This window comes from Terrapene carolina, unplaced genomic scaffold (genome assembly GCF_002925995.2).
Source record: "Terrapene carolina triunguis isolate 2854851 unplaced genomic scaffold, T_m_triunguis-2.0 Scaffold374, whole genome shotgun sequence".
Taxonomy (NCBI): Eukaryota; Metazoa; Chordata; order Testudines; family Emydidae; genus Terrapene; species Terrapene triunguis.
This window is the reverse complement of record NW_020664725.1, coordinates 6,311,572-6,331,379: the sequence shown is the minus strand read 5'-3', so window position 1 is coordinate 6,331,379 and position 19,808 is coordinate 6,311,572. Positions and strand designations below refer to the sequence as shown.

The 19,808-nt window shown below is 48.0% G+C and overlaps 1 protein-coding gene across 1 annotated transcript; it reads left to right on the top strand.

The window, feature by feature from the left end:
- The first annotated feature begins 1,301 nt into the window (after positions 1-1,301).
- Positions 1,302-19,588, top strand: LOC112113385 (synapse differentiation-inducing gene protein 1-like). The gene is made up of 2 exons (XM_024209656.3): positions 1,302-1,520; positions 18,948-19,588. The coding sequence occupies exons 1-2, from the start codon at positions 1,377-1,379 to the stop codon at positions 19,140-19,142; spliced, it is 339 nt and encodes a 112-aa protein (XP_024065424.1). The 5' UTR covers positions 1,302-1,376; the 3' UTR covers positions 19,143-19,588.
- Positions 19,589-19,808: the final 220 nt, after the last annotated feature.

The window sequence follows — 19,808 nt, the reverse complement described above, 5'->3', positions numbered from 1 at the left end:
GCATCACAGGGGAGGACCCAAACACAAGGCTAAAAGTTACACAGGAGGCCCTTGTCTCTCCCCCGTGTCCCCTGGATTGTTTTGTGGGGCATTAGACAAGTATCTAAGGCCTGATCTACACTAACCCCCCAATTCGAACTAAGGTACGCAACTTCAGCTACGTGAATAACGTAGCTGAGGTCGACGTACCTTAGTTCGAACTTACCGCGGTCCAGACGCAGCAGGCAGGCTCCCCCGTCGACTCCGCGTACTCCTCGCGCCGAGCAGGATTACCGGAGTCGACGGCGAGCACTTCTGGGTTCGATTTATCGCGTCCAGACAAGACGCGATAAATCGAACCCAGAAGTTCGATTGCCTGCTGCCGAACCAGCGTGTAAGTATAGACAAGCCCAAACAATCTCACCAGAAACAGGTTAAGCACCTGAGCCTGCCCATGGTCTACACTGCAGAGCGAGGTCCACGTAATGCAGCTTATGTCGACCTCACTCTGTAAGAGTCTACACTAAAATGTCGCTCCCACCAATGTAACGTGCCCAGGACAGTGACTTCATAACTCCACCTCCGCCAGCAGCGTAGCGCTCAGGGTGATGTAGTTAGGTCGAGGCAGTGTCAGTGTAGACCCTGTGTTGCTGACACCGACCGTGCAGAAGCCATCTCACACTGGCGGTGCAATCGGTGCGAGCGCTCCTGGTGAGGCCGTGCACCGACACAAGGAGCGCAGTGTGGACGTGCAAAAGCCGGCTAAGTCCCGCAGTGGCTGCACCGCCAGGCAACTTGGGGCAATTCATTTTGTCATGCCGCCTTGCCCTTTAAGGGTTTTTCCCTCGATCTGTTCCCGTAAGGAGCCGCTTCTCGCAGCTGGGCCAGGTGAGCGAGCCAGCCCCAAGGCTTTGCAGCTCAGCCAGGAGCTCCCAGCCCCTACTGCTCCCTCCCACGCTTCGCCCCGGATTTGGGCTTGCCTGGGGGGCTGCCGCGCTGGCTGGAAGCAGGCGGGGCTCCGCGGGAGGGTCCGGCGAGGCCGCACTCATTAAAACGCGCCCAGCCCCCGCACGTGGGTTTCCGCCGATTGCGCTGGAGCGGGCCGGTTCCTGGCCCAGGTTCCACCGCGTGGGAAAACCCCGGTGTGACGCCACAATAGCAACGCTCCCGTTGTGCAAGTGGGTGCGGTTTGGCCCCGCACCGCTTGTACAGGATAGAGAGCGAAGTAGGGAAACGGGAGCAGGGTCTGTTCGCGTCGCTGCAAGGGGAGGTTTGAGGTGTTGGGCTGCTTCCCTCCGCCTTGATCTCCAGCTCTTCGCCTTCCCTGCCTCTCCGCTGCCCGGGGCCACGCCACTCCTCTCTGCCCGTCCTGCCGATCCCGCACCGGCTCCCCAGCCATGGACCCCCCCAGCTCTCTGCCCTACGCCCGCCTGGAGATCCCCGACCTCGACTCCGTGCCCTCCTACAAGTACTGGTCCATCTTCAACATCCTCTGCTGCTGCCTCCCCCTGGGGCTGGTCGCTGTCTTCTACTCGGGACAGGTAAGGGCCCCCCCAGACCCGCTCCCCATGAAAACTTCCCCCGCTTCCTCTCTGGGAAGCGCCCAAAGACGGGGGGTTGGAGAGGGAGAAGTAAGCCTGGCCCCGGGGGTAGCCTGGGGTTGGAGCCCTCGCTTCCCCTCCACCCGTTTCTTTGCTGCATGCTGGTGTTGCAGAGACTGCAGCTTCCCCAGCCTCCCTCCCTGCGTTTGGGCTCTGGGGGCAAGGATTCCCGTTTGTTTTCCTCTCCCTTAACTCAGGGTGGGGTGCAAATGGAGCCTGCTAGTTTCTAAAGACACGGGAGGGTTTAGTTCAGTGCATAATTATTATTATTTTTTAAAGTAGCGTTTTCTTGTTTCCAGCAAACTTTGCCTCCTCTCATGCTGGTGTGCAGACTGCATTGCTGTCTGGGGGTATTTAAGAATTATCCTTTGAAGCGGCACAGCTGGCTTGCATGCTTTAGGGGGTGGGAGGGGGCTCTGAGTTTGGATTCTTCCTCAGAACTGAGAGTGAGTGGTATTCTGTGTATTTCTAATACTCCTGTGGCTGTAGGGGAGTTGGGGATGTATTCCCTGCTAAAACTCCATGGCTGGGGGGCCCCAAACTGCCTGAAACCCTTTAAGCCTCATGCCCTGCACATCAACACCAGTATGCACACGCCTCAGTCATGTACTGACTGCCAGGCCTTGAGACCCACGTAACTTGCCTCAACCCAAAGTTTGTAGCATAAAGGTGGCCTCAGTCTCAATGACTCACGCATTATGGCCTCTAAAATTTCTCTTGTTGAGACTCTTGCATGTTTTCTTTTTGGCCCTTGTCTGGGAATCGATGAACTAGACTGTTTGTTCATTTTGGTGAAACTGCGTGTGATGAAATAATTGCGTATTCTGACAGATGGTTTTATAACCCCCGGAGTGCCAAAACTGCAGGAAGGTTCAAATATTGCACCTCATGCTCAGACATGGAGGAGGGCTGGGAAATCCGATGCTGAAATGTCTAGGGCTTTCTTAGATGAGCAGCCCCAGGGTATGCAAGATTGCTTGCTGCACTCAGGTGTGAGATGGCCTTGCAGGTGGACATTGTAAAAGGCTACAGAACTTTACCGTTATAGAACATGTGAGTTGCTCTGTGCAGATCTCTCTACGGCAGCTCCCCTCTGTTGAGACTGTGCTTTGTGGAGACCAGCTGGAGCATGTCTTGACAGAGATGTTTTATGAGTAACTTTTGTATGTGAGCAAATTTTGCATTCTTTGTGAATGAGATCCCTCATTCCTGCTGGGCTCTGGTTACCCAAAATCAGGGCTGGGAAGGATCCACCTGCCCCCCTCCAATTCTTGGTATGCCTTCTCAGGATATCCGTCCTCATCCCTGAGCGCTGTGTGTCATATGAGGAAACCTTTTTCTTCCTGGTGAGCAATCCTGTGCTCTCTCCAGAGCCAGAGTCCTCTCTGTGCCCATCCCCTTATGGGTCAGAACTCTGTGTCCTCTGGAACAATCCCTGGTTGCATAACCCCTCAGTAACGGAAGGCAGTGGCTTGGCCCTGGGCCACTGCCTCTGGCCTAGTGCATCAGAGCCAATGTGATGCAGATTGTGGGGCCCTGTGCAGAAGTCCTTCCCCTTTCCCGCTCGGACACGTTTCTCCCGTTTCCCAGGCATTGTGCAAGTATAAAGAGCAGGTCAGCTCAGAACAAGCAGTGAGGAGGAGCTGCCCCCACCTTCCTCCTAGCTCCTGTGGGCTAACAAAGCCTTCTGTTTGCCCAGGCAGCAGCCAGCAGGCCTGGGCTCTGCCCCAAGCTTGCCAAATCACCTCTTTATGAAATCTCAATTGCAATGGCCCCTGATAGTTCTGAGTGATCTTTACTGGGGTCTGGGCTAAGGGCTCTGCAAATGGTTCTACCTTTGGCAGCTTTCATCCATGTCTATCTCCCTTCCAGCACTTGATGTGATTTCACCCCTGGGGGTTCTACTAGGGTATGGGCCCGGCTAGTGTCCTTCCACCCCTACAATGTCTTCCCCCTTAACTTGCATTGGGGATGGGGGTTTTCTGTTCCCATGAAGAAGAGAAGTTGTGCACAGATGGCCGAGTGAATTCAGTCACATGTACATTGTATGCCTGATGCACAGTCTGTGGAACTCCCCTCCCTCTCAAGGCTGAATACCCTAGTAAACACCAGACCTTTGCCATTCGGGCTGGCTCTCCAGCTGGACGGTCGGTATGTTAGCCAGCTGTGCAGCATGGCCAGCCCCCTGGCGCGTGAAACCTGGGCAGCTTGTTCACTGGTGACCTGTTCCCAGAGACCGGAAGGGTTTTAACTCTTTGAGTCAGCTTGGGGCTGCCCCCTTTCCCAGATTATCCATTCCCCCTCGCTGAGCTGCACTTGCATATTCCCCTCACCTGGGTCCCATGCTTGGGCCAATCCCCTTGGGCTTCCTTTAAGAACCAGGCCTGGTATCCACATACTCGTCTGCCTGTGGCACTGAGGTCTTTTGGCTTCCTCGCCCTACCCACCTTTTAAGATCATGGTGGGGACAGATCCTAAACCTGTTCCAACCCGACCATTTCATACAGCTCCTCTCGGGGAGAGACTCCCCCTGCCTTTGCCCCGTTTGCAGAGGTAATGCCCCAGCTGAGTCGCCATCTCTTTCTAAGTCCTCCCCTTCTTCTTTAGAACCCCAACCCCTCCCCCTCCCAAGATCTTTTCCGATCAGCCTGGGGAGTCGGTTCAAATTTAAGGAGCAAGGCCGCTTTAAATTGATCATAATCCTCAGAGACTGGCCTGGCCCTTTGGCTGTAGGCTGCTATGGCTTTTTACCTCCAGTAAGGGAGTGGGAAGACAAAGCCAATCCGCAGGGGGAAACCCGACAGCCTGGTGCTCAGCACAGTGCTCTGATACATCCCATGATGAGAAGGCCTTTTCCCTGTCTTGTACGTGTAAATTGAATAATGTATGTCAATTAGCAACAATTTCCTAAGAAACCCCTTTGAATCCTGGAAGATGCTATCGGACCATATTGAGCCCCTTATGGTCCCAGGTTAGTGTAGGCGCACGTATCCGAGCGTAGTCATGGGACTTCACTTTGTATCCCCTTTTTCCTCTGTGGGGTGGGTAGATGTGAACCTGTGGTGCTTTTTGTTTTCTCTGTGTTACCCTTTTAAACTCCTACGCTCGTTTTCTGCGTGCAGAGAGCAGCAGCCATTTTGTGCAGATGTTCCACAGAGGGAGCTGCCTACGTGGCATCGAAGGGGGTGAGAGCCATTGGTATTCCCCTTCTTAAACTGGGGCAACAAGTCAGCATCTGTTCTCCATGCGGAGTCAGCACGCTATGTTCTATCTCCGCTTACTGGATCACCAGTTTTTAAAAAGGGCTCCAGAGGTGATCCTGGCATTTACAGGCCGATAAGTCTAACATCAGTACTGGGCAAACTGGTTGAAACTACAGTAAAGAATTGTCAGATACACAGATGAACACCATTTGTTGGGTATGAGTCAACGTGGTTTTTGTAAAGGGAAACCATGCCTCACCAATCTACTAGAATTCTTTGAGGGGGTCAACAAGCATGTAGACAAGGGGCATCCAGTGGATACAGTGTATTTAGATTTTTTTCAGAAAGCCTTTGACAAGGTCCCTCACCAAAGGCTCTGTCATGGGATAAGAGGGAAGGTCCTCTCATGGATTGGTAACTGGTTAAAAGATAGGAAACAAAGAGTAGGAATAAATGGTCAGTTTTTAGATTGCAAAGCGATAAATAGTGGTGTCCCCCAGGGATCTGTACTGGGCCCAGTCCTATTCAACATATTCATAAATGATCTAGGAAAAGGGGGAAACAGTGAGGTGGCAAAATTTGCAGATGATACAAAACTACTCAAGATAGTTAAGTCCAATGCAGAATGCGAAGAGCTACAAAGGGATCTCACAAAACTGGGTGACTGGGGAACAAAATGGCAGATGAAATTCAGAGTTGATAAATGCAAAGTAATGCACACTGGAAAACATAATCCTAACTATACATATAAAATGATTGGGTCTAAATTAGTTGTTACCACTCAAGAAAGAGATCTGAGTCATTGTAGATAGTTCTCTGAAAACATCCGCCCAATGTGCAGCAACAGTCAAAAAAGCAAACAAAATGTTGTGAATCATTAAGAAAGGGATAGATAAGATAGATGCAATATGATATTTTCTATATAAATCCATAGTACGCCCACATCTTGCATACTGCGTGCAGATGAGGTCACTCCATCTCAAAAAAAAGATATATGGGAAAAGGTACAGAAAAAGGCAACACAAATGATTAGGGGTATGGACAGCTTTCGTATGAGGAGAGATTAATAAGACTGGGACTTTTCAGGTTAGAATAGAGATGACTAAGGGGGTATCTGATAGAGGTCTATAAAATCATGATGGTGTGGAGAAAGTAAATGTTATTTACTCCTTCTCATAACACAAGAACTAGGTGTCACCAAATGAAATTAATAGGCAGCAGGTTTAAAACAAATAAAAGGAAGTATTTTTTCACACAACGCACAGTTAATCTGTGGAACTCCTTGCCAGAGGATGTTGTGAAGGCCAAAACTATAACAGGGTTTAAAAAAGAACTGGATAAGTTCATGGAGAATAGGTCCATCAGTGGCTATTAGCCAGGATGGGCAGGGATGGTGTCCCTAGTCTCTGTTTGCCAGAAGCTGGGAATGGGCAATGGGGATGGATCACTTGATGATTACCTGTTCTGTTCATTCCCGCTGGGGCACCTGGCACTGGCCACAGTCAGAAGACGGGATACTGGGCTTGATGGACCTTTGGTCTGACCCCGTATGGCCGTTATGTTCATTACGTCTCTGGCTCCTCTGTTGCAATGAGGTCCCATTCACGCTGGTATTGCTGTTGTGCTGGCGCTGTGCTTCTGTGGTGCTGGCCCTGATGCTCCCCATTCATTGTGCTTTTTTTTCCCTCCCTACACTGGTTATGCTTTTCCTGGTCAACAAGCCCTTTTGGGCTCCACTTCCTCCCCCTGCAGGAGCAGTTTTCCCTCTTCCAGCTGCAGCTTCTGCCACTCCAGGACCTGCTGAATCATGGAACCCGGATGGGCTCAGTCACTGTTCTAGCTTTTCTCGCTCTCGCTCTCAATAAATCTGGCCAAAATTACCTGACATTAATAACACTGAAGAATCTGCACCATTGTTATCGACTCTGGGAACTCTAGTATAGAAGGGCTGCTGCTCTTTTAGGCACCTTGTCAACTGAGCTGGCTTGGGTCTAATTATTATTAATTGTTTGTATTAGGGTAGTGCCTAAGAGACCTAGTCATGAACCAAGGCCCCATTGTGCTCGGTGCTAGACAGACTCGGGGCTCTGCACCGAGGGAGGGAGGAGGAGGGGGGGAAAAGTCTCTGGCCCCAAAAGCTTATAATTTAGGTCAGTGGCTCTCAACCTTTCCGGCCTACTAGACACCTTTCAGGAGTCTGATTTTTGTCTTGCTGTGACCGGGGTCCCAGGGAGCCAACTGAGGTCACTCGATTAGGGTGAACTGCAAAGACTGGGGCACCCAAAGCTGCTGGTCATTCCAGTACTTAAATCCACTAAGCTAGCCTCAAAACAGCTTCTGTAATACCTCACCGGTTACCCAGCAGCCAAAACAGTTCCCTTAAAGCAACCTAGCCTTAGGCCTCCACCCAGACACCCAAGTCAAATAGGATGAGGATTACTGAAAATCTTATTAATCATATAAGAAAGCTCTACCAATCCCAAAGGATCGGACACATTACCTCTCAGGTTAATGAATATTCCAGATCTTACCCAGATATACACACACACTTACAGCCAATTCTTATTAACTAAACTAGAATTTATTAAAAAAGAAAAGAGTGAGTATTGGTTAAAAGATCAGTAGACATACAGACATGAGTACCATTCTGAGATCAGTTTTATAGTAGAGATGGGGAGCTTTGTAGCTTCAAGAAGTCCTTTCAGAGTTAGTCCATAGGTTTTAGTTCAGTGTTCATATTCAGGATGATCCAGGTGGGACTGGAGATCTCAGATTTAGGATTCAAGCTTCCCCTGCATAAAGCATCAAGTAGATCTGATAAAGAACCCAAGACACCTTTATACAGTTCCCGGCCTTCCCTTGACAGTACAGAGTCCTTAGGCCAACAACAGGCAATCATCAAGACTTTGAAGTGGACCTATTTCCTAAGCATCACTGATAATTAACTAACATAAGGCATTTGCCTGTTTTCCACCATTCACAGGTGAGTGCTATACATTTCAAAGAGAGATCAATACAGTGATATCACTATATTAACAGTTCATTTAAATGTTAAGATCGCCTTTTGATCTCTGAAGTAACAGAATACAGCATAGACAGGAACCGTTTGGTTACACTGTCAACCTCAAACAATATATATATATAACCACACAAAAACACAAACATTATGTAATAACATGTCCCTAGAGGTTGAATTTGGGTCATTTATCCTGCAGGATGCTTAACCCTTCCTGGCCATGTCACACTTGCGTACCCCATGTTTCACCTCCACTTAAACTACTTGCTTACAAAATCAGACCTAAAAAATACAAAAGCATCCGAGCCCACTGTCACTGAACCGTTGCTGGCTTTCTCATTTTCACCATGTGATTATCAAATCATTTGATATATAAATATTGTACTTACATCTCAGCGTTCTGTTTATAGAGCATTATAAACAAGTCATAGTCTGTAGGAAATTTTAGTTTGTACTGACTTTGCTAGTGGTTTTTATGTAGCCTGTTGTAAAACAAGGCAAATCTCTAGCTGAGTTGATGTACCCCCTGGAAGACCTCTGCGTACCCCCAGGGATACACATACCCCAGGTTGAGCACCACTGAGCTAAGTGATGCAGTGTGTAAAATAACAAGGAGTCCGGTGGCACCTTAAAGACTAACAGATTTATTTGGGCATAAGCTTTCGTGGGTAAAAAACCTCACTTCTTGATGGACTGGCACCTGTGATAAGTTGAATGTGTGCTAGGAACCGGGGGTTGGGGGGGGAGTTGTACAGCAGGGGCAAGACCTCTGGATAAACTGCTTCCTGCAGCAGTTTGGTTTTAAACTGAACAAGTAGTGCCCCGGCCTCAGGCCCTGTTTATTGACGAGTGACGTAAACTTTTAAAGAAGTGCCATTGGCCCCTAAAAATCAGGACTCCTCTGCCAAATCAAAATCTCCCCAGTGTCGCAATAGCAAGCGCCAGCAGCAGCTGTGTGCTCAGCCTAACCTCTTTTCTCACCGTGTGCGAACAAGCTCATGAAAGGCTCCAAGTCATGCCAGTAATTGTGAGATTTCTACACAGGAAACAGGGCAGGATAGCAGGAAGGAATCTGAATAACTCACTGTTATGGCTTTATTTGCCGGGGGGGAAACAAGACCACGAACTGTGTGGAAATGTGAAGTCATAGCGCTAATGTCGGGAAGGCCCTAGTTTTCAGAGCTGAGACTGGGACTCCCTCCAGGATGTTGTTCAGACAGTATAATCTTAGGCAAATTAGAGAGACGGCAGGTGAGGTGATATCGTTTATTGGACCTGCTTCTGTTGGTGGGGGAGAGAAGATTTCAGGCCAGCTATTTCACCGCTCTGGGCTAAAACTTGCCCCTGTGTAAAGCACTGCTCCCTTTCTAACCACTAAGCAATGTCACGAGGTTTAAGCCACTGTTGAGTGTACAGCGCTCGGAGAAGCTTGGAAGGAAGGTGCTAGAGCATGGCAAAGATTGTCAGTGATGTTCTATGAGGTGGAGGCTCTAATGACTTGGTGAGAGATTTGCCTAGACAATGAATCCCCTGATCAACAGCAGATTCCACCACATACGTGGTGGAAGAGGAGAGGCTGAATTGAGGATCTCTGGCCAAACACAGGCCCAATGCCCTCTCCTCTTCCACCACGTACCTGGTGGAATCTGCTGTTGATCTCCTGTCTGCCTCATGATTTAGACTGTCTGGAAGTGGTCAGGGATGACATGGGCAAATGGGGACTGATCCAAAGGAAATATAAAACTGTTGCCAAGCAGCACAGCAATCAGTTTTACGCAGCGTCTTACAAATATAACACCTCAGGGTTTTAGATGAGGAGGCATGGCTTTAAGGCACCGGGCTGGGACTTAGGAGATCTGGCTTCAGTTCTGGCTCTGCCACAGACTCCCTGGGTCACCTCGGGCAAGTCGCTAAGGACTAGATTAAAAAAGGTGTCCTGCCGCCCAGTGGAATTCAGAGCCCCAAATTAGTCTCCCAGGCTTCACACGCATTGTAGGGGAGAGTTAGGCCCCTCAGAGAAGCCAGCAAGGAGTGAAATGCAGAGGAAAGGAGTGGGGCTTAGGGCCCAATCCACAAAGGGTCTTAGGTGCCTAACTCCCATGGATCTGGGTCTCTAGGTACCTGACAACAGGCTGCAGGGAGGTGTCTAACCTCACTGGGGAGTCTCAGCCATGATCTCTCTCCTGGAATTAGCCTTCTCAACCAGGTCATCCATTTTTCCGGGGTGTGGGAGGAGGAGAGACAGACAGATGCACCCCAATACAGCCAATAGCCCAGGGGCAGGGCACTCCCCTGGGATGTGGGAGTCCTGTTTTCAAATCCCAGAGCTACCTTATCTGGAGCAGAAACTTGAACCTAGGAAAATGCCCATCCCACCCGGCTCTGGGGTATTGCGGGGTGGGTGTCTCAATCTCTGTGGTTGAAACTCTTCCACTTTGTATTCAGTGAGCGAGACAGTGAGACTGTAGCCTGGTGATTGGGGCATTTGCCCCTGGGTACTTGGGTATTCCAGAGATGCAAACCTGCCCCCCCAAATCCCTACCTTGCTTGCCCCCAGCTGTCTTGTGTGTGTGTGTGGGGGGGGGGGTTAATGCTCAGCACACCTACCCGAGCAGGCCACCCAAGCGAGATTGCTAAGGGAACACTTCGCTTGAGAATCCCTTCAGGGCTTAGGCACGAGCAGGGGCTCCAAGCAGCTCCTGTGGGGTCCCCATGCCTACCAGTGGAAACATAGGGGCCGCTAGGCTCCTAGAGGAGCAAGCAGCAGCTGAGTGGGGATTTTGTGTACGTCGGTGGGGCCTAAATGTTGGATTTTAAGTCCCTTTGTGAATCTAGCACTTAAGGGATCTGCCCTTCACTTCCCCAGCTGTAAAATGCAAATACTTCCCTACCTCCTGTCAGTTACTGGGGTGGTAACGGAGGCTACAGAAGTACTTAGATGAGCAAAGACAGTAGGATTGGGCTCAGAGGAAGGTATGGGCTTGAATATCCCTTCATATGCCCCTGAAGGGCTGGCCCTCAAAGAGACCTCCTAACAGGACAGGAAACCATCAGTAAGCTCCTCACCCCAGAGAGCAAATCTCCACTGAGTAATGGTATCCATTTCAGCTGACTGCTGTGGGGTTTGGGCAGCGCCCTAAGGCTCTGGAAAGTCTTCACCCTAATGCAGCTAGTTCAATTTCATTGACCATGGGAGCTCTTTAAAGGACTTATAGTTGTATCTCTAGTGCGTACGCTAAACATGCAGCTGCAGGGCATCTTTTTACAATGGTGAAGAACCCCCTGGGAGTGGTGCACAAAACAAAGATCAGTTTCAATTCAGGATGACCCCTTCATTACAGACATCTGCTCTGTCCCTCCTGGGTTTCATATCTAGGCTCTGATCCGGCGGAGCACCTCCAACTTCTAGTGACTTTGACTTGAGCACTTCGAGGCCCTGGCAACAGGCAGCAATGCCATGTCTCAGCCAAGTTCATTACTGTGAAACTAATAATCCTTGACATTCACTGACCTTCAGAACTTGCTAGCACTGTTGTAGGGACACTTAATTATAGACTGCCTGTTAACCTTAATTTTCCCTTATCTTGCATCTTACTCTGATTCTGTACTTAATGAAACCACACAGAGCTGCCATCTACATCTTTCCCAACTCTGCTCTGTATTTAAGCCACCTGCTCAATTGCTTTCCCCCATATATTTGATTACCTGTATCTTGGGTATATCTTAATGGCAATGAATTACTTACTTCCCTGTGTTTATTACATCTACTAATGTCTTCTGCAGTGCTGTTTCTGGGGCTGATCCAGAGCATTGGTGAATAACAGCATCTCCCCCTGACTTCAATATGAGTTACAGATGCTCAGCACTCTTGGGAACAAGCCGAGAGATTGTAAGCCTCGTGTGACTTGATTTTCATGGACATAAATCAATACTAGTTTAATTTTCAGTAACGATTGTGTAATGCTGTAGCATTTCCTTGCATGACTAGGACATGTGGTGCAACAGAGACGGTATTGGGCTATGAATCAGGACACCTAGTGGCAGAAGCAGCAGCACCTAAGTTCTTGTTTGGCCTTGGTTTTGTCATCTGTAAAGTGGGGACAATGCTGATTTACCTGCCAGAGTTCCACATTTTGAAATCTAAGCATGAAAATTGCAACGCTTTAGAATAGGGGATGTTTTACTGGAAAAGCCTGTAATCGAATAGTTTTAAAGATCTGTCTCTCAATGATAAAACAACATACCCAGAATGCATTTGTGCAATCAGTCAGATTTCTCACGTACTGGAACAAATGGGCCAAATTCACCCTGGCATAATTTGGCCCAATGAGTAACTTTTGCTGCTGATTTTTTTGAATGATACATTTTTAGTCTTGCTCTTGGTGTAGCGCTTGTTGTTCTGTTAATCCACCAATTACCTCTCTTCATCAACACTTGCATTAGGCAGGTTCTTTTTACCTGTTTACCTGGGTTTGAAAAATCAGAGGGAAAGAACTATCAGTTTCTGCAGAATCTAAGTTTTTTTTTTTTTTTTTTTTTTTTTAAAGCTATCCCTTTCTTGCTATTCAGGATGCTTTCTGATTGGTAATGGCGTGTGAATCAATGCAGTATTGTCATCCTGAGTCTGCAGACAGATGGCTCTGGAGTCTGCAGCTCAGAGTTCTCTCAAGCTGCCCATCCTGAAAATGAACCCCCTTCTTGTCAGTTTTCACTGCTGCTGTTTAGAAGCCTGTGGTCAACGTGAAAGTGACAAGCATCAGTCTAGTCATTAGGTAGGAAGGCCCAAAAGGGGAGACTGCAGGAGGGATAGAGTAGCAGACACCCCCTACTCAAGAGCCAGAAAGCTGAGGGAGGAGTGGAGCTGTGCAAGTGCACCTAGTGCAGCAGCCAGGAGGCTGGAGAAAAGGTAGAATAGCACTCCTTCCTTCCTCAGCCAGCAGCATAGCCTCCCAAGACATCCTGCTATGGGAGTGGAGGAGGAAGAGATTGCTCCTCTTCCCTTAGAGCAGCTATGGGGTCTGAAATCTGAAGCTCCCCACTAGGTGGAGAATTATATAAATAGGATATCTCCATTAATGTATTTATCTCCTAGAACTGGAAGGGACCTTGAGAACTCATCTAGTCCAGCCCCCTGCCTTCACTAGCAGGACCAAGTACTGATTTTGCCCCAGATCCCTAAGTGGCTCCCTCAAGAATTGAACTCACAACCCTGGGTTTAGCAGGCCAATGCTCCAACCACTGAGCTATCCCTCCCCCCAACAAAGGTCCTGGAAGAGCAGCCTTGGAGAAATCCCAGCTTCATCCCCTCCCACAGCAGTGGCTTGTCACCTGAGAATTGACATAGACAGCCCCTCCCCCCAGACTGTTCTCCAGTTACTAGAGTCTGGAAATTCCAGGCTGCTGAAATCAAATTCTCTCTGATAGAGAGAATGCTAGAGCTGTTAGCTGCTGTGTGCCAGTTCCATATATCATCATTAACCTGGTGCTCTACAATTTGTGTGGTTTTCTTCTAATCTACCCAATCTGATGGCCCATTAAATTTATGCAGAATATTGCCCCAAGGTCTGCTTTAGCATACCAAATAGTATATCTTAGCAGTTGGTCTATCCTTGCTTCTCAGACCTCATCTAAACCTTTATCTTGATGGAGAAACTGGCTAAATTCTCTCAGCCACAGGCCGTATAAAAGGCAGACAGCCCTTAATGTCCTTAAAAAACCCATTCTAGGACATGGCGTGGTATCAATTTATGTTCTGTCTACAGACTTGTTTTTTTTTTTTTTTTTTTTAAATAATTTGGACATGTACCAGTTTATTTTTAAGCAATTTCTGATTTGTCTATTTAAATGGTCAGGGTTGCCCAAAATTATGGATTAAGGATTTCCACCCCACCCCTGATTTTTAAACTTTCACAGGTGCAGTCGAACAATGACAGTAGATGTTGATTCAGAAACACAAACTGTCAACATCACATGTCCAAATATGCAAAGTAAATGTCCTTAAATCAAACTCAAGTTTTCAAGCAGCATTTCTCTCACTTAGACTAGCTGTAAATTCCAATTATCAATGGAAATTTTTTTTCCCCTGTGTTTGGACAGAGAAATCACCATTTACTGATTACAAATCTAATCCTCCTTCCTAGTTTAACTCACTGTAACACAAAGGTGGGCATACCATTTTCACTGATTCACCTTAGTTCTGCGGTTGGCCATTTTTAAGGGCTGAGTGATTTTATGACACGAACGCTTGTAACTATGCAAACTCTGACATGAACATTCAGATCTCATGCTTTGAGGTGGATCACCCAAGGGAGCGGGAGAGAAGTCTCCCCCACCCCTTTATCTGCTGGGATTTGAACGTGCCAGGCTGTGCACTCTCTGTTGGGGAGCAAGGAAGGCAATTCTCCCACCTGAGTTGGCTACTCTAGAGGTAGGATTTCCTCAACTAGACCATTGGTCTATCTACTCTGAAAGATCTTTGGACAAAGTCTACCGTCTCTACATTTTTAGCCACCGCACAAGCAACAGGTGAGCCAAAGTCGTCATAGGGGTCTTCTAGAGAGAGGCGGAAGCTGGAAAGTTCAGCTCTCACCTATCCCAGGATTTGGGGAAGTTTTAGTTCTGGGTTTAGCACATTACTCAATCCCTTTGCAGAAGTGTAACGCAACTGTGACTGGATATTGAAAGTTTGTTTATTCTAGGTTTAACAACAAAGCAATTGTGCCAGCTTCATTTATTCAAGGAACTAGCTACCCATTAACAAAAGAATGACGGTTTCAAGTAATAAGGAAGGGACAGTTCCTCCTAAGGAAAAACCCAGCTGGGCCTAGTAAAACTTTAATTGGCCTGTCTTTTCTCTCTCATATATTGGAGTGGCTAGACAGATGGCTGACTGTTCACACCACTTTACCAGGACAACTTACAGGCTGAAGTCTCTCCTGGGCACACTGATCTTTAATAATGCCCTGTTAAAGAGTAGATTGACACATTTATCATATTTCATCTGACTGACAACTGTGCCTCTAGACAAAGCTTTATTAGGCTTTCAGCTCCCATAGCCCCCCCCCAAAAAATCCCACATTTAAGGTGTACTTGTGTAAATTTTCAAATGCTCCTGATCTGAAACCTTCCCCCCTCTATTACCTAATTTGGGGAGTGAGACTCAGAACTTAGCCTCCCTGGCTTCTTGTCCCACTGACTGGCTGTGCAGCCTCGTCTACACTTGAAACCCTGAGGCACCGCCGTCACGCTTCAGTGTAGACGCTACCTACGCCAACGGGAATAGAACAGCAAGGGGTGCGGCACATTGACAGTGCTATGCAAGGACCTCGGAGACTTTGCACAGCTGGTTAAGTGAGTTGCTCAGCTATGTACTTCATTTGCTTAAGGGTTACGTGAAGACAGTAAGTCTCCCATAAACACCCCACACACAGATTACTAAGAGTGAAAGACTTCCTGCAGCAGGGCTGCAAAGTAAATAGACTTTAAAACCTTGTTTTACAGGTATAGTCATCTTGCCCTGAACTAAGCAATATGTAACCCTTTTAGAGCCATACTTTCACACAGCCCCTGGTTTTCAACTCTCATTTAACTGTACAATGAGAGGGTAACATTAAGAATCAAGACAATAGCACCAGTCTCTAATACAGGATTCTTAAATCAGGACTGTATCATGTCAGTGCAAGTAATACACCCCGTCCTGAACTCCTATTCGACTCCTCACTTAGCTCAAGATGGTCATGTACACGTGGAAGTGGGTTTGGTGGCTGTCAGCAACTTGTTCTAGAAGTCTGCTCGGCCCCAATGAACGAGTCAAGGTGGTAGATGCTCCTCCTTCACCCCTGTAGTTAGTATAGGGGCACCAAAGATGATGATCCCTGAATCTGTTCCTCTTGGCAAGTACCTCTTCTTAAGGGATGTAGCTGTGAGAAATCTCGTAAGCTTCTCCTTGGGCATTAGCAGGTTGCCGGCTGCCTCCAATATCATGCCCTGTATTTCCTTACCCACAGTAGTGGCGAAGTCTAAGTGTAGCCTTGTTTCAGACAGGCTCCAAGCACGCCCAATGATGCATCTGACTTTTCTTGGTGCATTCCTGGAGCCCTGGTGTCCAGAATAAGAAACATTTACAAGTCTAATTTAGACAAGTGACAGCTCAACACTCCCCCTCCCCCCATTGCCATGTGTGACCTACAATCAGGAGAGAAAGTTGCTTGTAGAAAGTAAAGTGGAATTCCCCCTCCCCCCTCACTGTAATCATAGTTGTTACCTGTAACAGTAGATAAAATGAATAGACTATTGAATGTAAAAGCAAAGCAATGTCAGAATAACCTCTCTCTCACAGCAGTTGGATTAAACTATTAAATATCATATTATGCTGCCATTGGGGACATTCCCTTTAATCAGCATGGGATAGTGCCTACTGGGAGGTGTCGGTTCCATGGTCTGCACCTCCTTGGAGTAGCACCACTCATGTGAGGCAGGTCAGCCTGGCAGTAATATTGTGATACTCGGATAGCTGCTGGTGGGAATGCATTAGTAGTTACACTCCGCTCTGGCTTCCCCTCTGGAGCCTCTGATGTTCGATTTTTAAGGCACGGGGCAGACGGACTACAAAAGAAAAGCTAGATCGATCCCACCCCGGGGATGGTCAGATCCAGAGCTGAACTTCGCAGTCCCTCTGCTTCGAAACCTTCCTGGTTACAAGCACAGACTGTTCACAGCCAAAGTAACCATGAATAGTTGCTCCTAACCTAGACTAGATTTGAAGCAATGGCCTAGAGGGGAAGGCCAGGCCTTCGATGCCTTGTACGGTGCAGTCACTCAACATGCTTGAGTCTGAAAAATCTGATTTGACGTTGCTGCTTCTGACCCCATACGCTTATGGGCAGGCAGTTTGTGGGTGGGGGGTCCTGGCAGGAGCTGGCTAACTGGGACCTGAGAATGGAGGGATGGGGAATAGGACGGAAAACTGATTAAAATCATCATCTTGGAATTCACTGCTTTGGGCAGTTTTTCCCAACAGCCTTTTCTGTTTTCCTCCCAGCTGAGAATAGATGTCAGCTCTGTTATGAGCAGCAAAAACTTTCTAAACCCCCCAGAGTTCAGTGGCTTCTGCCTAACCCATAAAGCTTTCAAAAACAGGAAGCAAGAGGGTTTAAAATACAGTGACGAGAGAGACAATCTCTAAACAGACACTGGGGCATTTTAGTTTGTGTATTAAATGCAAGGAGACCCTTTCAAAGTTGATTTTTAAAAAAATACTCATTTGTTGGCCACTAGAGCTCACTACCCTGCTTGTGTTGTTCCAGACTTTGGCCGGGTCTATTAAGGTCTCAGCTGCACAAATGTAAACGAGTGTAAACACGCTGCATGGTATGAAACAAGAGTGCAATGCATCGGTGCAGCACATGTACGCTCGGGGTTTGCATTAGTGTAGTTACCCTGGTGGCTTCAACCCGAATGTAGACACATTCCAAGACCCTAATCCAGAAGAGCACTTAAGCACAAGTATATAGTCCTTGTGAAAGCCAATGGGACTTCAGTGACACTACTGTGCTTTGCTGGATTGGGGTGTGACTGGCTGACATAGCGTTTTATGGAAACTTCAGCAGGTCTGAACAAGTTTCATTTGTTCCACTGTGTGTTGGAACGGTTTGAAGGGAGGGGGGGGGGAAAAAAAACCTCGCCTCCAGGAGGGGGTGGGTTACTCCCAAGGTGAAACATGTTGACTGAATAGAGTTGGGGGAGTCTTGCACAACTGCTTCTTAGGCCGGCAAACCCTTCTCACCGGCACTAAAAGATATTAAAATGTATGCGGGGAAACAGTCAAGTAACCAATGTATGGGAGGATAACATAGACCAGATAAGGGGCTTCTTTCAGTTAGATGGTTCATTCATAAAAGTTGTTGCTCAACCTGGCTGTTCTGATGACGCGGGGCACTGCTGGCTTATTTCAGCAGAACTCTGTTGCAAATAGCTTTCTGGACAGAGGGTGGGAATGTTATTCGTCTGTTAGAAGTAAGGAACAGTACAAAGTTACTCTTCCCCACAGCATTGTGGGGGTGGTCATACCACCAAGAGCTAGAGCAGTGGCTCTGAACCTTTCCAGACTACTGTACCCCTTTCAGGAGTCTGATTTGTCTTGTGTCCCCCCCAAGTTTCACCTCACTTAAACTACTTGCTTACAAAACCAGACGTCAGAATACAAAAGTGTCCCAGCGCACTATTACTGACAAATTGCTTCCTCTCTCATTTTTACCACATAATTATAAAATAAATCTGTGTATAAAAATATTGTACTTACACTTGTGTGCCGTATAAACAAGTCATGGTCTGTATGAAATTTTAATTTGCACTGACTTCGATTGTGGTTTTTATGTAGCCTAGTGTAAAACTAGGCAAATATCTAGATGGGTTGATGTAAGCCCTGGAAGACCTCAGCGTACCCCCAGGGTTACACGTACTCTGGTTGAGAACCACTGGGCTAGATGAACTCAGTATCTTTGAGAGGCTGAGACTTTGGATCCCCTAGTAGAATCTAATTGTAACACAAATGAGTTAAAGGGAAGAGATTTAATCTAAATTCCACCCCGCACTCTGATACTTGGATCATCTTGACCCAGGAGGGAGAGCTGACCTACCCAAGCACGACGCTCCTGTCTCCAGGCATGAAAGCAGCAGACTGCTGTATGGCCTTGGACAAGTCAGTCAAGCCTAAATGTTCAGGAACAGCCACTGATTGTCTGCCCAGCGTGATACCTTATGGACTAGTTTTAGGGGTGCAGAGAGCACCCAACAGCTCTCCTAGGAACTCAGCACCTCTGAGGCCAAAGGGGGTTTCAAGTTGAGTGCCCAAAAACTGATGTCTAAAAATGAGGGGCTGCTTTTGAAAACTCTGACCTTAGCTTTGATGGGTCAGTTTCTGCGCTCATTTTTGTTGGTGTAAATCCAGAGTAACTCCAGTGAAATCTGTGGAGCGACTTTAAATTTATAACCGAGCAGAATCTGGTCCTGTTTCTCTTTTACCTGCCTGTCAAACAGATCTCTTATTTTACCTGTTATGGGGAAGCCAATTTATTAGGTACAAGACACATGGATCTGAAAGCAGTTTACAAAATGTCGTTCCTAATTAGCCCGTGCCTCTGTCCCCAGGTGGAGGAGTGCCTAGCACGCAGAGATATCGCAGGAGCGAAGACTGCCTCCGACACTGCAAGAGCCATCAACATCCTCGCCGTGGTGATCGGGCTGGGATGCATTGGTGTGACCATATTCTTTATGATCCAGAGAGTTCAGCTGCTCCAAGCAGCACAACCCACCCAGTCTCCCTTATACTACAATTTAGGCTGAGGCCATGGTGCTGCCCCCCAGGCTTGGGGAGATGAAACCAGCACTGCAAAAATCTGTCTTTGAATTCTGCTCTGTTTGGGTTCTCGCTCTTCTTTATTCTGCTGGTAGCCAGTAAACTTCCTCTGCAGCTGGTACTGCCATAAGTGTGTTTGCAGGTCTTATGCCCCCAAGATCATCATCAAGCGGACACCTGCAGATGCTGAATTGGGACTCCCTCTCTCTGCCTTCACTGCAGCCACTTAAGTATAATTCTCCTGGCACTAACTCCTTTCTCACTAGGATGGAAAGAAACCAAGAAAAGGGCACTGAAATCTTTCCAGGCCACGCAGACAGACTTGCTACCCCATGCCAAGGTTCTCTAATAAAGCATCACCTGGGAGCAGGGGCTGCACTGCAGGGGGGAAGCTTGCAGGGGCTATCGCCCCCCCCCCCCCCCCGTAGCAGCTGCTGCTCTCCAGCCACCCAGGTCTGAAGACATAGCGGGAAGAGCAGTGGCTGCTGGCTGGGTGCCCAGCTCTGAAGGCAGCGCCACCATCAGCAGCGGCTGGGGGCCTGAGAGCAGCTCCTGACCCTGCGTCTCAGCCCAGCGGGGCACGCTGTCCAGGGCAGGTGGAGGGTCTGGGGCTCCCCACAGCTGCCTGTTCTGGCCTGGGTTCCTGGGCCCTG

Bases quoted from the DNA above. Each gene is read 5' to 3' on its own strand.
- LOC112113385 (XM_024209656.3), top strand. From the start codon at position 1,377: ATGGACCCCCCCAGCTCTCTGCCCTACGCCCGCCTGGAGATCCCCGAC. The intron at 1,521-18,947 runs GTAAGGGCCCCC...CTCTGTCCCCAG, and splicing joins CTGTCTTCTACTCGGGACAG to GTGGAGGAGTGCCTAGCACG.